We start from the raw sequence: 24,374 nt of genomic DNA, 5'->3' as shown, positions 1-24,374 counted from the left end.
ATGGGCTGGTTTTCTCTGCCTGCGCTCCTAACTTGGCTTCTTGTCCAGGTGGTCTGGAGTCAGGTAAGAAGACAAAGAGTGCATATTCTTTATAAGATCAAGTAAACAATGGAACTTCAGATGAGTTTGAGAAGAACAGACTTAAGTATGTTGCTTTTGCGAAGTAAGAATTCTGTTGTCATCTACATGGAAGCAAGAGAAGGGTTTCTGTTTCCTTGGGGTCTTAGTGCTGCTGTTTTTAATAGGTCTGGCTGTACATGGGAAGGGCTTATCTTGCATTCCCCATCTAAGCAAAATGTCCACTAGTATTCAAAGTACTGTTACCAGAATAGCAAGTCTGGGGATAGATCCAAGAGAAGTATTAAAATTTATTTTGCTATTTCATATTTGAAAGGAAGTATTTTTCCCCCCTATAACACAGTATAATTGATATTGAAATTTATGCCTTTTTAGCCAATGGATATACTTGGACATGACTGTTCTCTGTTCCTTCTATTCAGCTGAACTTTTTAATGCCAAAAACTAACAGTTGAGATTTTGTATTTCCTGTCTTTTGTAGTGAAATGTAGCATTTTGCTTATCTTGCAAAAATTTATTGTGGAGGCCAGGAATTTTGGTGATACTCAATATCCTTAGTTTGGAGAACAAAACCCAGTAGGTTGTTGGAAGTTCCTTTCAGCTGTTCATCGGTAATCTGCAGGGGAAGGTATTTATTACTGTGTTATTTAAGCGGAATAACATTATCTATTTTCTGTTATGAAACTTAACTGTCTGATTCTGGGAATCCAGCTCCAATATCTCACTGTGGCAGTCGTATCCTCTTCCTCTCCCCTAACACATGCTCATACATCTCCTTAAGTCAAGGGCTTGACCTCACGTCCCAACTTCCTCATAGTCCTCCTGTATTCCGCACTACCCCAATCCCACTCTTCCCCTGTTTTTTCCACTGCACATCACGGCTACCTGTTCCTCTGTTCCCAACCTTTTGGAAACTCAAGTCTCAGCCTTGTTTAGATTTTTCTACAGGCTTTGGTAAAGCCTGTTGTTGGTGATGCAGACTGCTACTAGCATCTACATGCTATCACACATCATACTGACTTGTAATAACCAGCTCCTGTGGGAGAGGATCACCAGGGCTAACTGTTTCATTTCCATGTGCCTTATGGCCAGGAAGAACTTCTTTTGTATTTCTGGATGACAGTATTAAAAGTTATAAACTGGTTGGTTGGATTCCACGGTGAGGCAGGAAAATTTTCATCAGGTGATTCATCACATGCTTGAATAGGTGTCCAAGCTAGGTGAGGTGAATCATCTTCTGGAGATGCCAGGGCATCATAGTAGTGCCATACCTATTTTAGAGACAAATTAATTATGTATGCAATTACTCTTTTGTTTCTCCTCTGATTACTGAGTGAGTCTACGTACCTTTTTTTTTTTTATGTGACTAAAATAGGTGAGACGTTTTGCACCTGTTCAAGATGCACTTGAATTATTTGTCAGTTCAATGAGCTCACAAGCCATGGTTTGTCCAACTTTTAATGTAGCTTAATTCACTTAAGTCCTGTTGTTTGCCAAAGTTAGGGACTAATATTATGAATGTTCAGAATTTGTGCGTGTGTAGATTTAAAAGTAGCATTTGTTAGACTGAATTAGGTTCCTCTTTGGTATACTGCAGGTAATACAACCTTCCTCTGTTTGTGAGTGTGAACTGTGGATCTGTTGTTGTTTACAAAACTTTCAGAGACTAGAAATGCATCGTAGAGGTCTCAATTGTCAGGCTGGAGTCGAGATGGCAGCTGTTGTTACTCAGATGAGTAGTACTCCTACACAGAGATGCTCCTTTTGAAACTGAATGTTTTGCTGTTGAGATTCACAGGACTAAAGACCTAGTTTTGTGGAGAGAGAGGTGGAAAGGATGATGAAAGGGATTCTGTCAGCGTGAATTTCAGTCGATTACTGAATTTGGTAGTCTTCAGTCATGGAGTCACGTTTGGGTCTACGGGCCAAAAGTGTGGCTAGGCTTAGCCACTTGGATTGCAGTTTGTGAGCTTTTGCTGCTGGTAGAGGAGCTTTTCCGTGAGCCACTTTTTACCTTTAGCACAGTGGCGCTTTCTAATCAGTCGATACAGGTATATTGTAGTTGATCATTATTGAAACTGTAGAAAGCTTTTACTCTGTTAATGGTTATAAGAAGATTCAACATATATACATGTGATTCTTCTCCTCCATCAACAATCTTCAACAGAAAAGCTGATAATGTGTTTTTAATTTTTGAATATTGCAAGTTTACCTGTCAATTTTTCCTTCCATGTTAGCTAGAAATCTGTGTGAGAGTGGGAGTTTGAAAGCAAAAGAAGTCTCCAAAATGTGCGTTACACGCTTTGCGTGTGTACTTTCAGCTTGTTTTACAAGCTGCACTTTCATCTCGAAACCTGAATAGGAGGACTGGATACTGTCCTATGCGTGTCCAGTGACAAGGAAATGTGATGAGAGGATATACATACAATAAAACTTCGGGCTATAAGAGGAGCCTATTGGATATTGCAGGTTTATGGATGATTTGGTTGGAAAAGATATTTTGGTTTATTAAACTGTATCTGTATAGAGTTATATGCTTTTTTCTGAAATCCCCATCCTTGTTTCTCATTTATTGATGTAGACTTGAATAATATCAGTTAACAGTGAAATGCGAGATCAAAATCAATCGTTCAGCATTTCCGTCTGCTGAAGTCTGGAAACTGTTTTTCAATGGACTCAGTCACTTCTCTACGATGACACTGGGTTTTTAAGAGTTGGTTATCTTAAAACCTACCAAATTCTGAAACAACCTAAACCTGTGAAGTACTGAAACAGTACTGAAAATTGGGAGAAATCGGCTCAGGAAACAGTCTACTCAGTGGTTTCTGTAACCAACAATTCAAGGGCAAAATACTGCCTTTAGACTGAGCAAGGACATATGTGGGTGGCAGTTTTCATTAGGAAAGTTAAGAAGCAGCACGAGTTGATTAAAAACATTGCCTGTTTATCTAACATTTAGATATTAAGAAGCATTTGATTATGCCAGCTCATACCAATTAGTCATTATCTCTCTTAAACCTATAAATTATAGCCTCTACTTGATTAGGCAAAAAATGGTTTTCCCCTCTTAGGCAATCAGAATAAATGATCAACATCTGACAAAAACCGTGAAGCAACAGTTTGAATTAATTTTAGTTCGGGCAAATCAAATTGATAAAGTGAGATTTCAGGCTTTTGTATTTACATTTTTTTCCCCTGCCATTTGCTGAAGTTTTCACAAGACAGTAATTTCAGATTGAAAATGAATCTTTCATTAAAATGCTAAAATAGGACATTCCTGACAATCTCAAATGTTTCTTTCTGAATCTTTTCCAAATGGAGAAATTTCATTGAAGTTGTGGTTTTTTTGTTTTTTGGGTTTTTTTTCCCTTCATTTGGTTAGAGTTTGTATACGCATGCCACCAGTTTTAGGGCCCACAGTTACATTTGCCGTCAAAATGGTTCCCATCATTATGTGCCAAAAGCGAGGTCTGGAAGGACGCACACATTTGAATCTCTCTTGAAATATTCTGGCCTTATTATTTACTTATCCATCATACAGATGGAAGAAGTTACCATAATTAATATTCTTGTGGCCTCCATGGACTTGATTTTTGCTAGTTTTCAGCATTTTGATCTTGTACTGTTCACTGCTTCTAATGGAGGTTGCAGATGTTTACCACACTGGATAGATAAGTCCTACGTGCAAAACGGCATGTATGGAAGAAAGGCATGTATGCAGAGAAAGAAAAACAGTTGGGGGGGTGGGGGGGGGGAACTCTGCCTTGCAGAATTGCTGTTGTATCTTACCATGTGCTGTATCTGTAACCTGTATTGTCAGGTGATTTTTACCGTTTGTTTGTGAACTTCTTTTCAAACATAGGAATACAAGACTTCTGATGAGAAATGGGAAAACCCACCCAGCAGCAATTGCTTGGAAAAGCTGTTCATCATTTCACTCACTGTGTGAGAAATAGTTGCGTGGTGTTAGGTCAAGTATGACCAAGCCGGTCCAAACTGAAGCGTCTAGTCCAATAAAAGAATATAGATTATATTCTGTAGGCGGAAGTCTGCTATGTGTATCTCGTTATATCCCATCATGGTCTGTGGATTTCACACATTGCAGAAAGAGTCTTTGAGTTGGTATTACCTAGGTAAGCGGAGTCCAGCTAAGGCACTGAACTGGGGCTGAGGTGACCTGGACTCTGCACGGAGTCCTTCAAAGACTGGCCGCCTGATGCCAGACCGCTCATTCCGTCCCCCCAACTTCAGCTTAAGCTGAACTTCCATAGGTTCTGTACAGGTCCTGACTAGCAGCAAGACTTGATTTCATAGAAATTATAGGCTCTTTTCTCCTGTTTGTGAAGGACCACCCAGCACTGCCTGAGTTGTGAGAGAAAAACGGTTGTGAAAACTTTACAGGAGCAGTACTGGGCGACTTACGTGTTGGGCAGCCTGAAACGCGGGGGAGTAGACAAAGCTGACGCATGGGCAAATAAACATTTCCAGTCAAACGAGGAGGCAGTGAGCCCAGTCAGTCCAATACAGAGCCATGCTCTAAGTGCTGTCAGTTGAGCTTAAATCGCATCTCTAATACTGTTGAGCGAGTAACGCGAGCTGCATTTCATTATGTGCCTTTCTAATAATATCTTTTTTTCTTCCCCCTCCCCAGCCTGCTCCAGAGACAACTGGTGAGTTCTGCTTAGAGATCTATTTGTATGCACGGGAGGTAATCAACAAAACCAGCTGCTCGTAAACATCGCTAGGACAGACACAGATTTATAATTACTGTTATTGTTATTGCATTAATTTTCACACTTCATAAAGATAACAGCAAGGGCTAATGTCCTACTTCACTTCTCTTTTTATTTTTCAGAAATAGATGTAGATGGAGGAATTGATCAAGACATCTTTGACATCAATGAAGGTTTTTTAAAATTCAGTTTCTGTTTTAAATTTTTTTTTTTTTGTGATTTTCATTACGGAAGCCACAGACCAATACAATAACTGAATGTTTATCTCCTCTTCCCTTTAGCTTTAGGACTAGACCTTTTTGAGGGAGACATCAAACTTGACGGGGTGAGTTCAAATATAAAACCAGAAACACGTCATTAACTTATGCAATGCAAAGTGTCACTGACATGGAATTGATTGATTCATCCTGCTCCTACTAGCCATAAACGCTGCATATGTAACAATAGACTGAAAATGTTTGGGGCTGGATTTCTAGAAAATGTCACAGACCATGAAGGAGTCGGTGCCTTTGCAGAAACGTTATCCAAAAGAAGATTGGTTTAGCTGTTAGATCAATATTATTAACTTCTCGTTTCCTTTCCTCCTCATTTTTATATTTGAACTTCTAAGAGGTTTAACAGCACTGATCATCATCTGGACAGGTTTATATAAAGATTCTTCATTTATCTGTACAATATTTATTATGAGCCAATTAAATTTACAGGTCAGTGCTGGAAAATTTTCATCATGGAAGTAGATTCACTAAAACCAATGGGAAAATTAGATCTGTAAGGCCACATTTGAAAGTATCTGCCCAGGATCCCTGTCTGATCAAGTAAAAAAAAATATTTACGTAGCAAGTTACATCTCAAAGATATCCAGTAGAAACCCCTGAAGTTTGACAATTAGTAGTGTTTACTCTCCCTTTTGGGGAACTGCTTTGGCTTGAGCATTATCAGTGAAAGCAAGGACAGCACTTGCTGAGGGCACAGGAACACACCCTTGCATTACAAAAAACTACACAATAATTAATCTTTGTACAGTTGTCAGGACTCTAGATCTTAATGCTTTCCACAGGAGCCGAAGCTCTCCCCGCATACATCAAAATCTCAGGTAATTTCTATGGAGAAAACGCTGCACAAGTTGGAGATACTGGTAGAAGGAGTGAAGCAATTTCTAACCCAAGCCTTAGACCTACCTCTGGGTGATCTTCCAAAGTTTTTGAGCTCTTTGATTTCTTACATGCCTTGCATGGACTTGTAGGAGACAGGCTTTGCTTTAGCACTGTTGTATGATTCCTGATCCTAAATCACTTATCGCTGACAACTGCATACTTCTTTCTCAGATGCAGGAACGGAACTCCATCATTGGTGACAACTATCGGTGGCCCCACGTTATCCCCTACGTCCTAGAAGATAGCCTGGGTACCGTATTTGCCCTTGACAATGTCTGTATGTCACGTTGATTTAAATGTTAAGAACAGGTTGATAAAGATACGGTGGCATCCTTTCCTCTTGAGAGTCTCGAGCAGACCATTTCCCACAGATGGATGGCGCCTGGGTGTGCACAAGCAGGGTGTAGCACCTTGGTGTTGGTGCTGGCTCTCACCTCCTTTCTTGGTCCTTGGTTCTTGGTTCTTATCCTGCTGGTGCTTTGGCCTGGCAGATTGATTTGGTTTTAAAAGCGTATGGCTGAGACACGAAACTCTATTAAGCAGAAATAAAACCAGGGCACCGAAGATCTTTTTAAGGAATGGCCATGAAGCTTACCTGACCATTCACAGCCTCAGTGGCAAATGTGCCCTCTGGCAGCCAATGCCGTTTGCAATGGCACATTGCTGAGTCCCCTGCTGTGGGCCAGGGACACATCACAGTTGTCTCTATTCCTTTGAATCCTCCTGGCTTGGAGGAGGCGAGTGGTGAGTCAGGGAGCCTGAGTTCTTGCAGGATACCACGTGGGAGATTGTGCCCTCATGACATAATGTGGGGTCATCTTTCTGGTACCTGATAGGAAAAAAAAAAAACCAAACAAACACACCCACCTCTAGTTTAGATTCAGCTCTAAACTGAGATGAAACCACACAAGTTGCTTAGAGGAGGTAACTCAGGCAGAGCGTTAACAGTTTGAGTTCTGGAGAGATTCTGTGAGAGATCTATAGCCTGCACTAGGTAAAACCTGATGTCTTCATTCCCTGTTTGTTTAATACTTGCTCACGTAAATGTCAGCAAGTACATGAAAGAATTTACAAAATTCAGAACCATGCACTATCATATGACGTGATGAGTAAATAAAATATTTTATACATCACTACCAAAGAAAAATTACACAGAGGCAAAACAAGAGGAAGATACAATGTCACAACAGCATAATTTATGGGTTTTAGGTCTGTACTCGGGTCTTAATCCAGCAAAAAGCCTGCTTACTGTGATCAAGGATTGCTGGAGCAAGACCCACCCTTAGGACTAGCTCCGTACCGATAACGGTACAAACCTGTCGGCTCAGTCTTGGCTCTTTGCTTTGCAGAAATGAATGCTAAGGGACTCATCCTCAAGGCATTTGAACAGTATCGACTGAAATCCTGTATTGACTTCAAACCTTGGGAAGGGGAGAAGAATTACATATCTGTGTTCAAAGGGAGCGGGTAAGAGGAGTCCTGTACCATAACCTCCATCCTGTTTGACTTCAGGCTGTTTTCATGGCCAGTATTCACTCTAAAATTTGTATATTTGAATATGATTTTGTACTTTTGTTGTGTCCATTTTTCTACTCTTTTTTTTTAACAGCAAATTGCAATAGTTTCAAAACAAGGATTGCTTTGGTAGTAATGAACAATTTCTTGCTGATAATTATTTTTAAATATAAGAGGAAATCAAGTTCTTTAAGAGGTAATTTTCTGAGTGTGGTAAAAGAGATCAGAAACAAGCCAATTATTTTCTCGACTGAGGTTTCGATATGTGCAGTATCACTTTCAAATAGCCATTCTTAGTATAACCTAGTTTTTAGGAAAAAAACCATCCTAGCAGAAGTACAATAGTAGATTCTAACTATGGGACTGTGGGACAATGAATTTGTTTTACTGTAACAAATGGAATTGCATTTGAACAATGTCACACCAGCATTCAGATATAACAGCAATATTTTTAAATGCTGCATAGCACTGGGATGTTTTACAGAGGTTTCACTTCATTTACCTCTTTTGATGAATAGTTACGCTATTCCACCTTAAATTTTGCAAAATAAGATGCCAGTAGAGAAGGCGAAATTGCCCCAGCTGCTTCCCTTTCTAAGACAGTCTCTGTCAAAAGAGTGCAACAAGAACAATGATATTCTCCAATCTATGCTGAACCATTTCTCTTTTAGAAAAGGAGATCAGGGAAAGCTTGATATCCTGGTGCGGAAATTAACTTTCAGGAGATTGTTTCCTGATATGAGAACGCGTTCATAAATGGGAAAAGGTTTTCTGATAATAAAAATGTTTCCCTTTCCCTTTGGCTTGTTCTGAGATATTTGTAGCAGATAATTGTTTCAAAATTCCTTTGGTCTCTGGCTCTTTGTAATTTATACTCTTCCTGCTGTACACACGACATTGAAGCTCAGGTCTAAAAGATGCGTAAGTGGAGCCTTGGGGAGCCACGCATTTTCCAGTGCTAGTGACTCTTTGGCTTTTTGAGCCAAATAGACAACTCATGTAGCTACATTTTTTTCTGTCCTTCATCACATGAAGTACGCATTGAATTTGCTAATAACTGCACCTGAAAAAGAGCCCCACTATTTAGCCAATGGCAAGTAGGAGGCCTCTGCACCAGGTTTCATTTATACATCAATTAAAAATAAATGAGTCAAGGTGATGAAGAAGACAAGTCACTCCAGTCGGATAACGTATCTTGCCATCACTGTGTTGTTGCTTGCCTTGAATGTTTCTATCAATCATCGCAGCTGACTCATCTATAAAACCATGAACATTCAGCAGCACTTTATTGTAGCTGAACATCGCGGTCTCCTGAAAACGGCTGTCCGTCTTCAGTGGGCCAGCTTCAGGCTGTACACAGAGATTATCAGGACTGACCCCACCTTTCACTTCACTCCACTCCTCTATTCTGATATTACAGGGCAAGGTGAAAGGTGGGTAAACCAACCAATTTACCCTCTGTCATTCCTAATTATTATTTTTTTTAATCATCTGGGACTCCTCTAACTGCGAACTGAAGACCTCGGTTCAGAGCGTACAGTGCAGACAAGATTCTGCAAATTCCTGGCAACACCATCTGGTTGCATAAAGATTTTTCATATCAGGAAAAAGTTGATAAATAATCTTTGCCTTTCTGATCTTGGCATCTATAAAACAGACAGAGGAAGGCTGGGAGAACTCTGTGTCACATGGACTCGTAGCAGGCCATAAAGCCCTCATCTGGATTATCCTTTTGTATTCTAATGAAGTCAGCCACAAAAGCAGCCAACTGCTCTTTTGTTTGTTGACTGCCCTGTGTAAAAATACACTTGTAACCTCTGATGTAGTTACGAAGCATCCTCAGCCCCAGTGGAAAGAGCCCTCTCCCTGTCCACATCCTTTATCTACCATTTGCCAAGCTTTGCCTACTGCCTGTGTTATGTTAACAGCTTTATATTTATGATGCTGAGTAGAGCTACCTGTCAGGTTTTCTAGCGCGCAGCCTTTCACCTCGCCCTCTATTCAGGGCTATGCATCTGCAGCAGTGGTTAGACTGTGGATCTGTTTAAAGATATTTTCTTGACTCCAGCCTGTGTGCTGGGCAAAATACACGAGGGGTGCTTGCGAAGTACAGAAATGCAAGAGCAGCAGATGTGGTACGTGCCTGCAAAGCTCAAAGCTCACAGAACAGTCTGGGAACCTGCAGTGGATGTCCCATTTCTCCCTACTCTTCTCATGAAGAGCAGGACTTGAGACTCATCAGGAAAACTAGCGCGGTCTGGTAGAGTCAAGTGAGTCACTCTGGTACAGTCAAACAGTTAGCAGACCAGGGAGGATCAGTGCTCCGGTATTTCCACATGGAAAATTAGGTGTTCATGGAGCTCTTCTGGGAGGTCAGTTCAGCTCTTTGCCGCTGTGGCACATGGCAAAGGGAACTCACGAGAAGTGGATTGATACAGATTCCGGCTAACCAGCTTGGAGCTGATAAGTCGAAGTGTCTGTGTGCTGATACTGGGGATTTGTGGATACTTTGGGGAGTTATTTGCTACCAGGACATTAGTATAAAAATGTGCCTGAGATAAGTGGCATCACCCCTACTGATGGCCTGTATCTACTTACGGCCCATCTTCCAAGCAGAAGGCTGGTGGGATTAGTCAGAACAGGTGCTTCCCTGTATCTAACCTCTGATAGAGCAACGAGCCATAGAAACAGAGGACATACGGCTCTTACGCACTGAGGGAAGCTGGGACTTCCCTGCCTTTTCTCCCCTCCTCCAGACACCGCTAAGATGCGGTTCCAGGTGCCCATTGCCCTGGAGCATCTCGTCCCACTCACCTAGTTTTATTGTGAGTGCTGGACAATGCCGACCATTATTTATTCCCTCTGCATCTGCAGAACGGTGGTGCTCTAGGCACTTGGCCGTCTGAAGGCTGCATCCGCCAGGGTCTGAATGCTGACTGTGCCAAGTCTCCTGGATGTGCCGGTAGCTGGCTGTGCACCATGCAGCAGCTGTGAGGCCAGAGGCAACTGCTTTGGTATGAGGTGGAACCAGAGCTGCAATGGACTTCTTAGACTTCTGCACAACATGAGAAAAGCCTGCATAACCAATATGAGGCCTTGTTCAAGGGAAGCTCGTGAAATTAGGGATGCCACATGTGCTCCTTCTTAGGTCTCGTGCTGTGACTTTAATGAGTAATCAATAGCCAAGGCCTGGGCTGCTGCTTTGTGGAAAGAGAAGTACTGGGGAATGTGCTGCGCTAAGTTACAGGGTTCGAACGCCCATGGTGTGCTTGTGTTTCTAAATTTCTGGGGTGATAGGACTGCAAAACCTATGGCATATTTTGTGCCTGATGAATTTTATGGACTTCATTGGGTAAGCGTTGATTTATTTGCTGCATGAAATAACACTTCAAATGTAGCTCTCGGTGCTTGCTAGTTTGTGGACATGGGGTGCCATTTTATTGTCTGGTGCCGACAGCTCGCTGAATTTCTTTATCCTTCAATAAAAACTCCCAGCACAGCTGCAGTTGTGCTCTTCCTTGTGAGTGCACGTCAGCAGCAAGTGCTCTAGTGCAGCAGCTCACAAATAGCCGGAAAGAAAAGACATTCTGAAAAGCACTGTCAAATCCACCACCTTTTGGAAGGTAAACACAGCCATGCAGAAGTGAACCTTGCCAGGCAGTGACAGCCCCTCACGAAGGAAAAGGTTAAAGCAATAAAGAGGGAAGCAGCTGTAATGGCAGAGGTGAGAATGTGCACAAACCTGGTTCCCTTACGATAGGGACAGGCTCAAAGTGCGCTCACAGCCTCATATTGTGGTCCAGCTAAAAATTAACCACATAACTTCATTGCTCTAAATCATGGTCTTTGATATTTACCAGAGTACCAACGAAATCCTCATTGGTTTTCTTCTGTCACAAATAGCTCAACATTTTTCTGCTGAAGAAAACCGATTAAAAACAGTAGAGCCAGAGCAGGGAAACGACTCACTGAAACAGAGCTAAGGGTGAGAGGGAAGGATCTGGTAAGGAACAGATCATTAAAAAATGCTCTCTAAAGCAAAATGTAACGTCAATGCTCAAGTTAAAAAATATACCTGTGGAACAGACTGATTCTGGAGTTCCCATGGCGTGGGGATGGTGTGGATCTCACAGAGCCCGCTCTCATTTTGTTTCAATGCTAGCTGCTGGTCCTCAGTGGGAAACATGCAGGAGGGGTTGCAGCAGCTCTCCATCGGAGCCAACTGCGACAGGATTGGGACGATCCAGCACGAGTTCCTGCATGCCCTGGGATTCTGGCATGAGCAGTCGCGGTCTGACCGGGACGACTACGTGTCCATTGCCTGGGACAGGATTCAGACGGGTCAGTCACTCCCCTGCTTTTCCTTTCAGGCTCTGGAGTTAGGGGTTTAGCTGTGGAACATCCTTCTGAGCCATCCTTCAGTGGCCACACTATTCTATTACCTGGAAGTATTTTTCAAAGCCAGTGTATCAATAAATTAAATATCAAGTGACATCTATTTGGGAGAGAAGCCTCGTTTGTTGTTGCTGTGCTTACTCCCCATGCCATGGCAGTTCCCAGAGCTCTCACTAGAGCCCTGTTACGCTACATGTTGTACAGCAGAGCAGCAGAACAGAATAATTTAGTTTGTTTAAATGAATACTCTACAAGCAATGTTACTCTGGGAGCTCTTAGGAAAACAAAAATAATTGAAAAAAAAATCTCACTCTCAAAACCCCAGTGCAACCAAAGCCAGCAGAAAATCGCCAGTCATCCTCTTTGTCCCCAGCTGCCAGACGGGCAGCAGAACTGAGATGGCAGAGTGTGCAGAGGGGTGTGCAGACAGGAGGGACCCCCTTCAGGCTCTGCATCGCACAAGCGGTTACTTTGGTGATGCAGCTTGTGAACGTAAGTGTGGCGTATTTGGCACAAGCCCGAGAGCTGGCGCAGGGTTCCTCAGGACTCTGCTCTCTCTGTCTCTTCAGCTCGCCGTCATCTGCTGTGACTTTCGGGCAGTTCAAACCCAGTTATATACGTAGACTTGATGCTTTCCTAACACAGGTACACAAAGACGACTGAAAAGAATAGATAACAAATCTAATGCAATTTTCTTTAGTCGCGATCAATCCGCAGGTGTGTATGGATGTTCATATTACAGAAAATTACTTAGACTCTGTTTCTTGATTTCCATTCCAGTTTGTTGACTTTTTAATGACAAGTTGCACTCTTGTTAGCCACTTGAACCTGCTGCAGCTTTTTTACACTGACCAGAATATAGTTACTTGTATTTTGACTAATTTAAAATGTGTAAATTTTTACCTTCCGTTGGGTAGTTAGTAATGTTTTTTTTGCTCGCACTCCAGAAAACATCTGTAAAGTTAAATTTTGGAAGCTTATCTGATGATGGCTCTAGCTTGTTTATTGAGAGCTAAAATGGCCAGCAATTAAACATCAGAAAATACAGATTAGAAACAGGGAGGCATTACGGTTCAAAATTGCATTAATTTGAGTACTGAAACTGCATCTCCACTTTTGGGCATCAGAAGGACATCAATGTTTATGGGTAGTTTCACAGGGAAAAGGTAGCAAAAAGCTCTCCTCCATCCAGCAGAAGTCATCATGTCATGCTCCAGTGGCTCAAAGAGAAAAGTATATAACTCTAGCCTAGAAATAACATAGCTTCACAAAGTAAGAACGAATAAATTACTACAAAAAAAAAAAAAATACTTGGGGATCAGATGGATTCTTTGTCACTTTAATCCTGTACATCAAAACTTGGTCCTCTTGGGCAACAAACAACCTTTCCTTTTCTTTTCCTGTTTAGGTAAAGGTCATAATTTCGAAATACACAACGATTCAACGTCAGACTTCCTGAATGTTCCCTATGACTACGCTTCCGTCCTGCACTACAGCAAAAACGCATTCAGGAACGGAACTGAACCCACCATCATCACCAACATACCGGAATTCATGGATGTAATAGGACAGCGAATGGACTTCAGCGATTACGATCTCCGGAAACTGAACCAGCTGTACAATTGCTGTAAGCCTCTCCATTTCTTTTACATTGTTGGCTTCTGGCATTTGAAGTAAATGAGGGTGATACACGCATGCTGGACTCATCCAGGCACACGTGAACGAGGTGCTAACCTACTTGGAGAAGTGAATTGCGTTAAAGCCACCAGAAATAACGGTACAGCTAGAAATAACATAGCCCTCCTGCAGAAACACTGCTGCAGAGCAGTTTTCTGTGCAATTTCTTCTGACCTTTAGTTAAAAACCAGCTTAACTCAGCAGCTGATTTTTGTTCATCCCTTGGGTGGCTGTTTAAAACATGTGCTTCTGTGCAAAGCTTTTTGTTTTTTCGCTCCGTTATTCCTCCTTAAAAATCTGTATGAGATGAGATCGACCCAAATGTACCTTTGCCAAACGGTGTTTTCAATTCAGCATTTTGAAAACCAAGGTGTGCTTATTGCGGTGAAAGAACTTTTGCTCTGCTGTGTTTCCAAATAAGCACTCCAGCTGCTAAATCCGTGAACTTTCACCAAAATCTGTGGCCATGTGTGGACTGGCTCAAAGAAAACAGAGCAATGAATGGGAAGTCTCGGGACCTGTTGACCGTGGGGGATTTGCTGGGTTGGGGCCGGTATTAGTGTTCCTTTTCTAAATAAAAGATGTGATATGATAATTAGCTGGCACCCTCCTGTGCTTGCTAAGTGCCCAGAATTGTCCTGATGACATCTTACTAATGTTGGTGTTAATCACCAAATGTTCTGAGTTCCTGCACATGATACCTATGAGTGGTGACGGTGTTAAAGCTGCTGATTATTTGGTGTTTGCATTTACTCTTTTTCTGCTCTTGACTTTGGACATTCAGAATTAAAATGTATGTTGTGTAATAGAGATTCACAACATTTTGTTTTGTTTTTTGGTTTTTTTCCAAATGTTGCAGCCTCCTCCTTAAGTTTCATGGACACGTGCAGTTTTGAACTTGAAAATATATGCGGCATGATTCAAAGTTCAGATGATAACAGTGATTGGCAGCGTTTGTCTCAGGTTCCTGCTGGGCCAAGTACTGATCACACTAATATGGGAGAATGCAAAGGTATGAGAAAAAACTGTTCTTATCTCTCTGGGAAATATTTTCTGCAGAGGCATATGAGTTGACTTCGATCTTGGCCTTGTTGGCAAATTACAGTTTATTTTTTAACTAAGCATCATAAATCTACATACTTTGGGAAAGTGATATGTTCGATTTTCTGTTAATTTGAGAAGATTGAATGTCCTATTTCTTTTGATCCGTTTTTTAGTCTTAGTGTCACATCCTGACACAAGAAGCGTGTAAAATTTTCTAACCTATTGTACAGGCACACCAGAAAGACCACTGCTTTTCTGAGTAATCGCTGAGTAAGGCTTTGGAAAGGATTGGCGTTCAGAAATTCTGTAAATTATCAGGGCCCAGGTGAACAGTTAATTGAGAATATAGCCAGTTGTTTCTGAACTTGTCAGAGAAAACTTCATGAGTTCAGGAGCTTAAAGCAGTCCTCCAGAGAGAGAGTCAGCTGTGAACCACTGGCACTGGGTGAAGAGTAAAAGCCAACGCTTTCAGGTACAAATTGCTGGAGGTGATAGGCAAGTGAGGGAGAATGTTGCAAGAAGAGCAGTTCTGGAGGATGTGAACAGGAAACGGTGCTTAGCGTGAAGATTTGTACAGGGTCTAGCTTACCCTGACCATGACTTGTCCATGTCTTCTGGCGTTATCTCGGTGCAGTGTTAAGCATACAGGTACACCAGGAACATTTTGTGTTCTCCCTACCATTCATTTCTCATTGACTTTTGACAGATTCTGGCTACTTCATGCATTTCAACACCAGTGCTGGAGTGGAGGGAAGCACAGCGACCCTGGAGAGCCGAATTCTGTATCCCCAAAGGGGCTTCCAGTGCCTACAATTCTATTTCTTTAACAGTGGACACGAAAGCGATCGGCTGTATGTCTGGGTCAGGGAGTACACTTCAGCCCAGCCGAACGGAACTTTGAGACTCATCCAAGAGATAACAGGTATGGAATAAAAGTGAATTTTGTTTTATTCTGTACTTAATATCCTTTCCAAACTACGGGGTGGGGGGGGTGGTGGTGGAAATACTGTAGCAAAGTGACTCATCTCCTAGCGTTAGTCTTTGGCTTCTCTATGTAATTGAGTCTCTGCTGGTGAAGTTAGAGTTGATAGATCCTCAGTCAGCCGTTTTCCTATAATATAATCAATTACCACAAATTACAAACTCCTGCATTATCAAGATAGTTTCCTCACCAAAATAGCTAAAATTCCGTGAGCAGTCATTGTAGAGCTGTGGCTATCAATAGCAACAGATGAAGCAGGTCATTAGAGGAAATTACAATGAATAAGAAAGTAATAATAAAGAAATGGAAAGTATAAGTGCCCTGAAATACCTAATACACCAGTTTAAAAAAGATAAATAAAATCTAACTTTTTAAACAAGATTTGAAATTGATTTAATGGAAATACATGGGCAGCAGATCATGATTTGAAGAAAATTAATGTCTTGTTGCCTTAGGAGACTGTGGCCTACAGAATGAGCAATGTAGGTCAGTTAATGGACGAAAGCTCTTTGAGCTAGAGTTGCCAAAGTCACCTCATGATTAAATTACTTTCTCAAACATTTAACTATTACTTGGTCTCCGTTTCAGCTACAGCTAGTTCAAATCTAAAAAAAAGCGTAAGGGTCTGAGCAAGTTCTTTTACAAAATAGGTATCAAGTCCACTTTTGTCTTTTTTTTGTCCCTTTAGGCTCACCTACTGCTCGTGTCTGCCTTTCCTTTATTTTTTCTACACTCTTTTCTTCATCCTGGTGCTTTTATCATCCCTGTGTGCCATCAGGAATCCGTAATGCAAATGTCTGTTAATTTCAGATCAGTCTGAGCCCTTCGCACTCTTTCAAACCCTACTTTGAAGTGAAGATTAATTTTTCCACACTTCAGCCTTCTTCACAAATACTCTTTCGTGTATATTAGGTGCCATCTCCCATTCCTGCTTTCTCAAGTTCATAATTTCCTTTTAAGTAAGTCTCTACTCTCATATGCGTGTCCAAATGGGCCCCTGCTTTGACAATCTCTGGTAAAACGTTCAGGAATGGTTTAAGATCATTTTTCCCCCCAAGCTGTTCCACTTCTCTCACGTGAGAAGTTGTCCTCCCCGATGCAGCTGATAAACTGGAAGAAACAGTGACACTACAGCCCTTTCCAGCCATGATCTTACATACTGGCTGAGCTGCTCAGGGGTTTGCACTGAACCACCATGCTCGAGAAGCGGAGGGACAAGCCCGGAACCCTCTCTGCTGGTCTGTGGCAGCTGTGGCTGCCTTCAGCTGGGAGCAAGGGAGGACATTTTACAGCACAGCAGGTGATGTGCTCGTTGAACATGAGTCAGAAACCCCAGTCTTGCTTGTAGCCTGGGCAGCTCAAACTCCCGTTAGTTTATGCTGAAGGCAATTTAATGGAAAGCAGTGGGGTGCTTGTGTTCTTGTTTCTGGGTGTATTTTTTTCCTCTGATTATAATGGTAAAGAAAAATAGCAAGAAATTAAGACTGAGATCCATTGTGTTGCGTTTAGAACTTTTAGGAGAGAGAAGCACGAGCTCTGTTCCTGGGATTGGCGCTGTTTCCTCCATAAATACAGCTGAAAGTCTGGTATCCCGTGCAGGTGAACATAAACCAGCCAGCAAAAGAACCTGTTTTGCTGCATATGCTGTTAACAAAAGATGTCCTACTTTCACCTGCCTTGCAGGGCCCCTGTGCAGAGGTCTTTGCTCTTGCAGGCACTGCTCTTGGAGTGGGGTGGAATTTGCTAGCACAGGCGCTTTTGGATGCAGCAGGGGACTCGCAGTGAGGTTTTATCTCACAGTGAGGTTTTATTTGCAAAGTCTAAACTTTGCAAATGACTGGCTGTAATTTGAACTTGGTACCATTAGTCATTTGATGGGTGAATAGTGCTTCTACATAGGAAAACTTCTGAGAAGACCTTTAAAGATACAAACACAACTGAACGAACTAATCTTGCAGTTCTAGGCTCCCAGAATCCTCTGTAGCATTTTTTGTCGAGACGTTATTCAGTTATTTTAGATACCTTGCTCTGATTTTTTTTTTTCAATAATACTGATGGCAGACATCTTTGTGCATTTAATTAATTATCACAACATTTAGACTAATGTAATGCGGCGTTCTTTAAAAATAGAAAAGAGAAACCATTAACACCATTTCCACTCAAATTAAAGAGCTTTTATGTGTATTAAATCTGTTGAAAAGTGGATTTGAGAAAATACGACCTTGTAGTGAAAACGTTACATCTACAGGAGACATATTCCACCACCTCAGTGCCAGTGGAACTGAGTAATTCTTACGTAGCGTTGGCAGAGGGTCTGTAGACCCGAGCAGTGTTTGACTGTGCTGCTTACTCAGAAATCCTTACCTTTGTTTTTCAGGTACACCTGCAACTTACTGGCAGCTTCATCATGTTTCTTTGAATGTCACAAGTAAATTCCGGGTTGTGTTTCAAGGCATGAAAGGAAGTGGCTTATCAAATGGAGGCCTTTCTATTGACGACATCAACTTGTCAGAAACCCAGTGTCCCCACCACGTCTGGCATATAAGAAATTTCACACACCTCCTCAACACAAGCCCAGCAGGGCCAGAGGGAAGAATATATAGTCCACCTTTTTACTCTAGTAAAGGATATGCATTTCAGGTCAGCTTGTATGTAAATGGTACCACCGATAACCCATTTAATTTAGCAACATACTTGCACTTGATTTCTGGAGCAAACGATGATCAGTTGCAATGGCCCTGTGCGTGGCAACAAGGTACCACGATTCTGCTAGACCAGCATCCTGATATTCGTCAACGGATGTCAAACCAAAGAAGCGTAACAACTGACCCTCTGAAATTGTCAGGTTAGTTAAAATCAGACATGCTATCCAGTACATTTAAAACACAGCCAAAAAATACAGAGTCAAATTTTTTTCTTTGTGTAAATTAGTGCAGATTTTTTTTTTTTTTTAGCTTCTGGAATGTTTAGGGTTTTTTCAGCAACAGTAGAATTGGTCCACAGACAAGAAAGAATTGAATATAAAAGTAGGTTAAGCTGGGATCCTGGATTTCAAAGTTGATTTGCATAAGAAACAGGTGAATGATTGACTCCTTACATTTCTTTCATATGCTCTGTGAAGATGTGTTTATATCGGCTTTAATGAGGATGGAACTTTTTCAGAAGGCTTGAAAAGAAAACCTCAGAATTAACAATACGCACAGTTCATGCCGGATGAAAGTGCAGCTATTACACAAATCCCCACCCTCCTTGTAAAAGGTATCGTGGTGTCAGCGCAAATCCGCAGATGGACAAAGTACTGATTCATGTTACATAATCTGTGCTTGGTCAAGGTGTGAGAAGATAAGGAGCAATCATCCACAGTAACTGGTTTTCAGATCACAATGTTGGTGAAGGAAGGAATGCACAAAAATCCACAGTATTATCTTTAAAATTTTATGATTTACATTAATTTTTCTATGACACTGTCTCTATGTGAAAACAAAGCCGTAATCTAGAAAGACTAACTGTCCTCCCCCTAAATGAAAGGTCCTCTACAGATGGTTGACATTTTCCCTGTGTTCTCCGCTGTTACGGCCACAGTGCTTATCCCTTGTCCTTCCCTGACCCCGTGGACACGCAGTCTGTCTGCGCTCTGCTCCTTCTCCCGTGTCGATTCATATATTGCTAACTGCCCCACGCTCCCAGGAGTGTAACTCCTGTTGTAACTCCTCCCCCTTCTCTAACTTGCAGAGGTATTGGAGCAGGCAGTTTCTTCTCTCTCTGTCAGATATTTCACAGACAATCAGGCTCAGCTTTGAGATTTAGGACAGAGTTTGGTGGAGGGGACATCAGTGGCGTATGAGCATTCGAGGTTGTCCAAGTACCCTTTGCCCTACAACCGCATCAAGAGATGCTCTCTTTTGAGCAGCATGGATTTAATTTATTTTACAGATGATTCATGTGCTACTCATCTTCTTGCCCACTACACTTCAAAAGAACGAAAAAGAAAACGCAATAGGTTTTCAACTAGCTCTCCAAAAACCTCGTCTCCAGCAGGTTCTTTTTTCAGTACCTCAGGCTAAACCATTCAACCATGTTGAATGTCTCCATTGTCTTGTCCGTCTCATAAGTGAAGAATCTCAGGCAAAAAAATCTGCTAATATTGTAGGCAGGTTCAGCATTGCTGCTGCTCCTTGAGTTTCAGGTAACTTATTGTTTTCTCCATGTGCATGATATCCATGAGCAGGTAAGCAGAAGCAGGCAAAACAGGACACAGTCTGTCTTGGTGTTGAGAAAGGCCTCAGTACTACTTTGTAGCGAAGATAGAAGGGACCCTATTGAGAAATAAATTTGGAGTTGTCCCACACTCACATTCAGTTATTATTATTTTTTTCCAGATTCCTTATCAAGTTACTTCTGGGATAGGCCAGGTAAAGTGGGATCCACAGCAACTTTTCCCAACGGAACTACATTCATGAGAGGTCCAGGAAGTGGAACGAGTGGATTTTTAACTCATCAGAGACTTAGAAGCCGCAACTTTATTAAAGAAGACAGCATTTTTATTCTTTTAACAATGGAAGGTATGTAAACACACCTGATATTCTTTACAGTACAGTAAAAACCACAGAGTGTCACATCCTTAACGAGTCACTAGTGTCATAGATATAAATACGCATAATGTACTTTGCACATGAGCAGTTTTGGAACTACACGTGTATCTAAAGTCAAATCATATGTTTGAATGAATTTCTGGATAGGTATATGGACTGTATAATTCCTTTATTTCATGTGAAGGTCTATAAAATGATGCTAATCCTGTGAAAATTATTTTTTTGAGTGGAGTACTTTGAATAAAAATGCCTGTTTCTGAAAAAATCTGGAAGCCATTTCCAAAACACATCACACTCCTGAAAAGTAAAAAAGACTATTTATCCTGTTATACCTGTGGACCGGCTCTTCACTCTTTACTGTTAGAACTGAGCATTAGAATAAGAGCAAAAATAACATGAAGTAATCACCTTATTTACTGTGGTTTTGTCATGCAGATATATCACACCTGCTATCAACCCAGCCAAGTGTTTCACCCACCTCTGTCACAAATACTACCCGTGCTGAAACCACCACGCTCCCCTCTAACACTACTGCCACCACCAAGCCCACCACCACCACGACCACGACCACTGAGACTACCACCACGACCACCACCGAGACTACCACCACAACACCAGTCACCACAGACTCTGTCACCCAGACCGAAAAGCCAGACACAGGGGTTCCGGATATCTGCCCAGACAACCCGTGTAAAAATGGTGGTGTCTGCGTTATTGTAGAGAGAGCACCAGTGTGCAGGTAACTGCCTTCATTCACTCTCAAATGCCATTTTAGGATGAGTATGAAAGTTCTAGCAGAATAAATCTTTGTTTCTAATGAAAGGAAAGGCAGACTCTAACCGATTAAGGCAAATATTTCCAACTGCTAGTGCGAGAGTAAACTTATGACCAGTTTGGGCAACAAAGCCCAAACCTCAGCATTTGACCATGTTGAAGTACTCTGTTTGTTTGACTTCCCTGTAAATTATATTTAAAATGAGTTTATTGTTTTCAGTAATGTATTAGTTCAAAGTTATAAAACACACCTGCATCTCCTCGGGATTCCCTATAGGAAAATTCAGAAAAGTTAAATATAAATGCAGTTGAAACAAAAGGGCATTTTTATCAGTAGAAAAGATGTTTAATACTTCTCAGGCAGGAAGCAGCATAGACATTATTTTAAAATTTGACCTAGAAATATTGTGCAGTGCAAAGTACGACCATGAATTACCAAAGTGTAGTTTCTTGCCTTTGAAACCAGCAATGAAAGCTGAGGACTAAAAAGATTGTTTGCCCTGCAAGGAAATTAATACCAACTCTTTTATTTAATTCCATGTGGATACATTTACGTCACCCACCTGGCTGGTTAGCATTGCTGCAGCTCTCAAACGAGCTGAAGATAGTAACTAACTTTATGTGATGCTGTGCCAGGGCAGGTAGACTGGGGGAGTGCTGTGAGGCAAACTTCTAAAGGTGAGAGCAACAAGAGTCAGGATGACTCACTAAGTGTTATATCTATCTCCCCACTTAGAAACCTTTTAGAAACCAGTTCTTGTCAGAAGCAACCCCTCAGAAGCAGGTCACAAATGACTAAATGTCAAGAAGCTATTCCAACTGTCTGCAGGTATGTATTCTACATGAAGTTGTGTTTCATTTAAAAACTAGATTTTGAAAGACCAATGCCAGGCATTCAAACTTCCAGCCTATAAAAAAAAAAAAAAAAAAAAAAAAGTTTTGTTGAATGTTGTGCCTGATTTTGAAATTATGGAAAGCGAACCTTTATTTTCTGCTGTCTCTGGACTATTTGAAGCTTTAGTGCCTGTGTGACCTACTTTCTTCCTGAGTGAAGTGTGTGACCAGCAGTCGTTTTCCGCTCCGATTTTCTCTTGGGAAATGAGGGGGGATGTGATACATAACTGTTTAAGGTGGATCACATGAAGCCCCCCCAACAATCGGTGTCCTTGCAGCACACTGCAAATGGGCTCGTTTTCAGGGTTGAGCATAGAGTTCTGAACAAATGGCTCAGGAACTAGAAAAAAAATTACATTAGGAAAAAAAACAGGGCTAGAAAGATAGGGGCAGGTGTGCCCTCAACGGCACTGCATGTAAATTTTTTTCAGTTACATCACTGGGGCCCTCACGCTCCCTATAAAATGTTTTGGAGCTGATAGTCATGCTGGCTAAGATAAAGGAATCAAAGCCTGGGGGTTGTTTTTAGTCCTAATACCAGATGGCTGCTAGGATGTTAATTTATTTTATCTTCTTTGGGGGAGGGCACAGGCAGTTCGTACTAGCTCCTTAAATTTGAAAATCAGCCTTTCTGGCAATGAGAAGGTCTGGAGAGAACATACCACAACTACTAGTGGAGAAGCACTGATCAGGGAAAGGGGAAGGTGGAGGGAACATCTTTAGCTGGATCAGCCCTAGAACTGGGGAGTTCCTGGACCGAATTTTGGTTCAGCTGCTATCTGGTCAGCAATGCTTTGACAGTCCAGCCCGTGGTCTCCACCCCATTGGTCTCATGGGTTTGAATTGCTGCATAAGGTGAGCTGGGAATTAAAAAAGCAGCAAACATGAGAGGAAACCGGTGGATGAAATTTTCTGGATGGTGGTAAATGTGTATGGATTGGATAAAAATAGCAGCGTAAAGCTTCTGGACCAGTTGCCCTAGGAGCTTACTCAACTCCTTCCTGTAAAGGCTTTGTTAAGTTGACCAAGTGAAGGAGAGAGAAGGCTTTGTGTAAAAGCTGAGCATGACAAAAGGCAGAATTGCATCAGGATAGCAGGGTAACCAATAACAGTGGAAATTACATGATAGTGGTCCTAGTGCCAGGTACCAGTTTCAGGGAGCAGAAAGTGAGTTTTCTATCAACATGCTGTAAAACAAGCAAGCAGAGAAGTGAACTGAGTGATCCTGATGGTCTCTCCAGTGGTAGCAAAAGATTCTGTAGATCAGCTGCAGCCAAACAGATCAGGATGGCTCCTGGGTTTTCTCACAAAGGCTCTCTCTGAAGACATGACCTGCAAAATGGCAGGGAGCTGAAAGAAGCCGATCCAGGTTTGTAAGGAGGACAGCAGGCCACACAAGACAACTTTGAAATAGAAGTCCATTTTAAGATAACTTCATTATGCTTTGGGATATAGAAACAGCACATCAGAGAGGCTGTTCTTCTTAAGCAGACCTTTTCATGCCTTTAATCTTCAGGTGATAGCACTTGTTTGTTCTTTTACTTTCTAGATGTCCAGCAGGTGACAGCTGGTGGTACATGGGAGAAAAGTGTGAAAGGAAAGGCTCAACTCAAGAAAATACTGTAATAGCTGTTGCTTCGACCATAACTGTATTTGTTGTAATGCTTATTGTCACTGTCACAACCGCAGTGTGCCTTAGAAAGAAATACAGACAAAGAAAGGAAGAGAGGGAGAGCCTGAGTCTAGAAGAAGTAAGTATTTTGCCTCTTTCAGCAAATACACACACACATATATATATATTTACTACTCTAGGAATCAAAGAGCTCCACTGGGTGCTACTAATTTATCAAGCACCAAAAAGCTGCTTCACTGAAACCCCCTGCTCCTCCCCTCCCACCACTGTTACTGCCCTGATGGCAGCCTACAGGGAGGGGAAGAGGGTGAACAAAGGGGCTCATTTTCACTTTTCCACTAAACGGTGTTTTCCACTTAGTGGCCTTGTATTTCACCTATTACTGTATTTTCTACTAAAGATACAGTGCTAAAAAACCCAACTGAAAATATCAAAACAAGTATCAGTTTCCCTATTTAATGACTGTTTTTGTGTCAGGAACAAAGTAGCTGTGGAAATCATGACTTAGAGAGAGGCAAAAGACGACAGTGGGTTAAAACTATCTGAATGACTGGATCAGGAAGGTCATGTAGTGACCAGCAGCAGCGTTCGAGCAGGTTTTGTTAGGAAAGTCCGAGGCACATGGACTATTAGTTTAAGTAGAGACTTAAACTTGGAGATAGCAAGAGTGGCATAGCTTAGAGGGACTCACAAGGCACAGGAGAAATTTTGTAAGCAAATTGCAGAGAAATGCCTTCCCAGACAGCAGAGTTAAATGTTAGATTTTGTACTAATATCCTGTTGAGGTGCAGGACTTCTGTGCAATGCCAGATACTCAATACTGTTACTTACTTCATGACCTTCCACTAAATAATTTTGGTTTCTCTGCAAGTAACGCTCTTACATTATACACATATTTCCCTT

General features: G+C 41.6%; 1 protein-coding gene across 1 annotated transcript; it reads left to right on the top strand.

Moving 5' to 3' along the window:
• On the top strand, positions 1-23,589 carry MEP1B (meprin A, beta; the record flags this gene model as incomplete). Its single annotated transcript, XM_010144298.1, has 14 exons — positions 1-63; positions 4,730-4,748; positions 4,934-4,984; positions 5,093-5,136; positions 6,137-6,215; positions 7,315-7,432; positions 11,643-11,821; positions 13,284-13,502; positions 14,412-14,564; positions 15,303-15,518; positions 17,956-18,423; positions 19,958-20,140; positions 20,606-20,909; positions 23,388-23,589. Coding segments are annotated over exons 1-14 (2,298 nt in total), but the record flags the coding sequence as incomplete, so codon positions are not given.
• Positions 23,590-24,374: the final 785 nt, after the last annotated feature.

The sequence above is a fragment of the Buceros rhinoceros genome, unplaced genomic scaffold (assembly GCF_000710305.1).
Source record: "Buceros rhinoceros silvestris isolate BGI_N320 unplaced genomic scaffold, ASM71030v1 scaffold771, whole genome shotgun sequence".
NCBI lineage: Eukaryota > Metazoa > Chordata > Aves > Bucerotiformes > Bucerotidae > Buceros > Buceros rhinoceros.
Note: the sequence above shows the minus strand (reverse complement) of the source record. Positions and strands in the feature narration are given on the sequence as shown.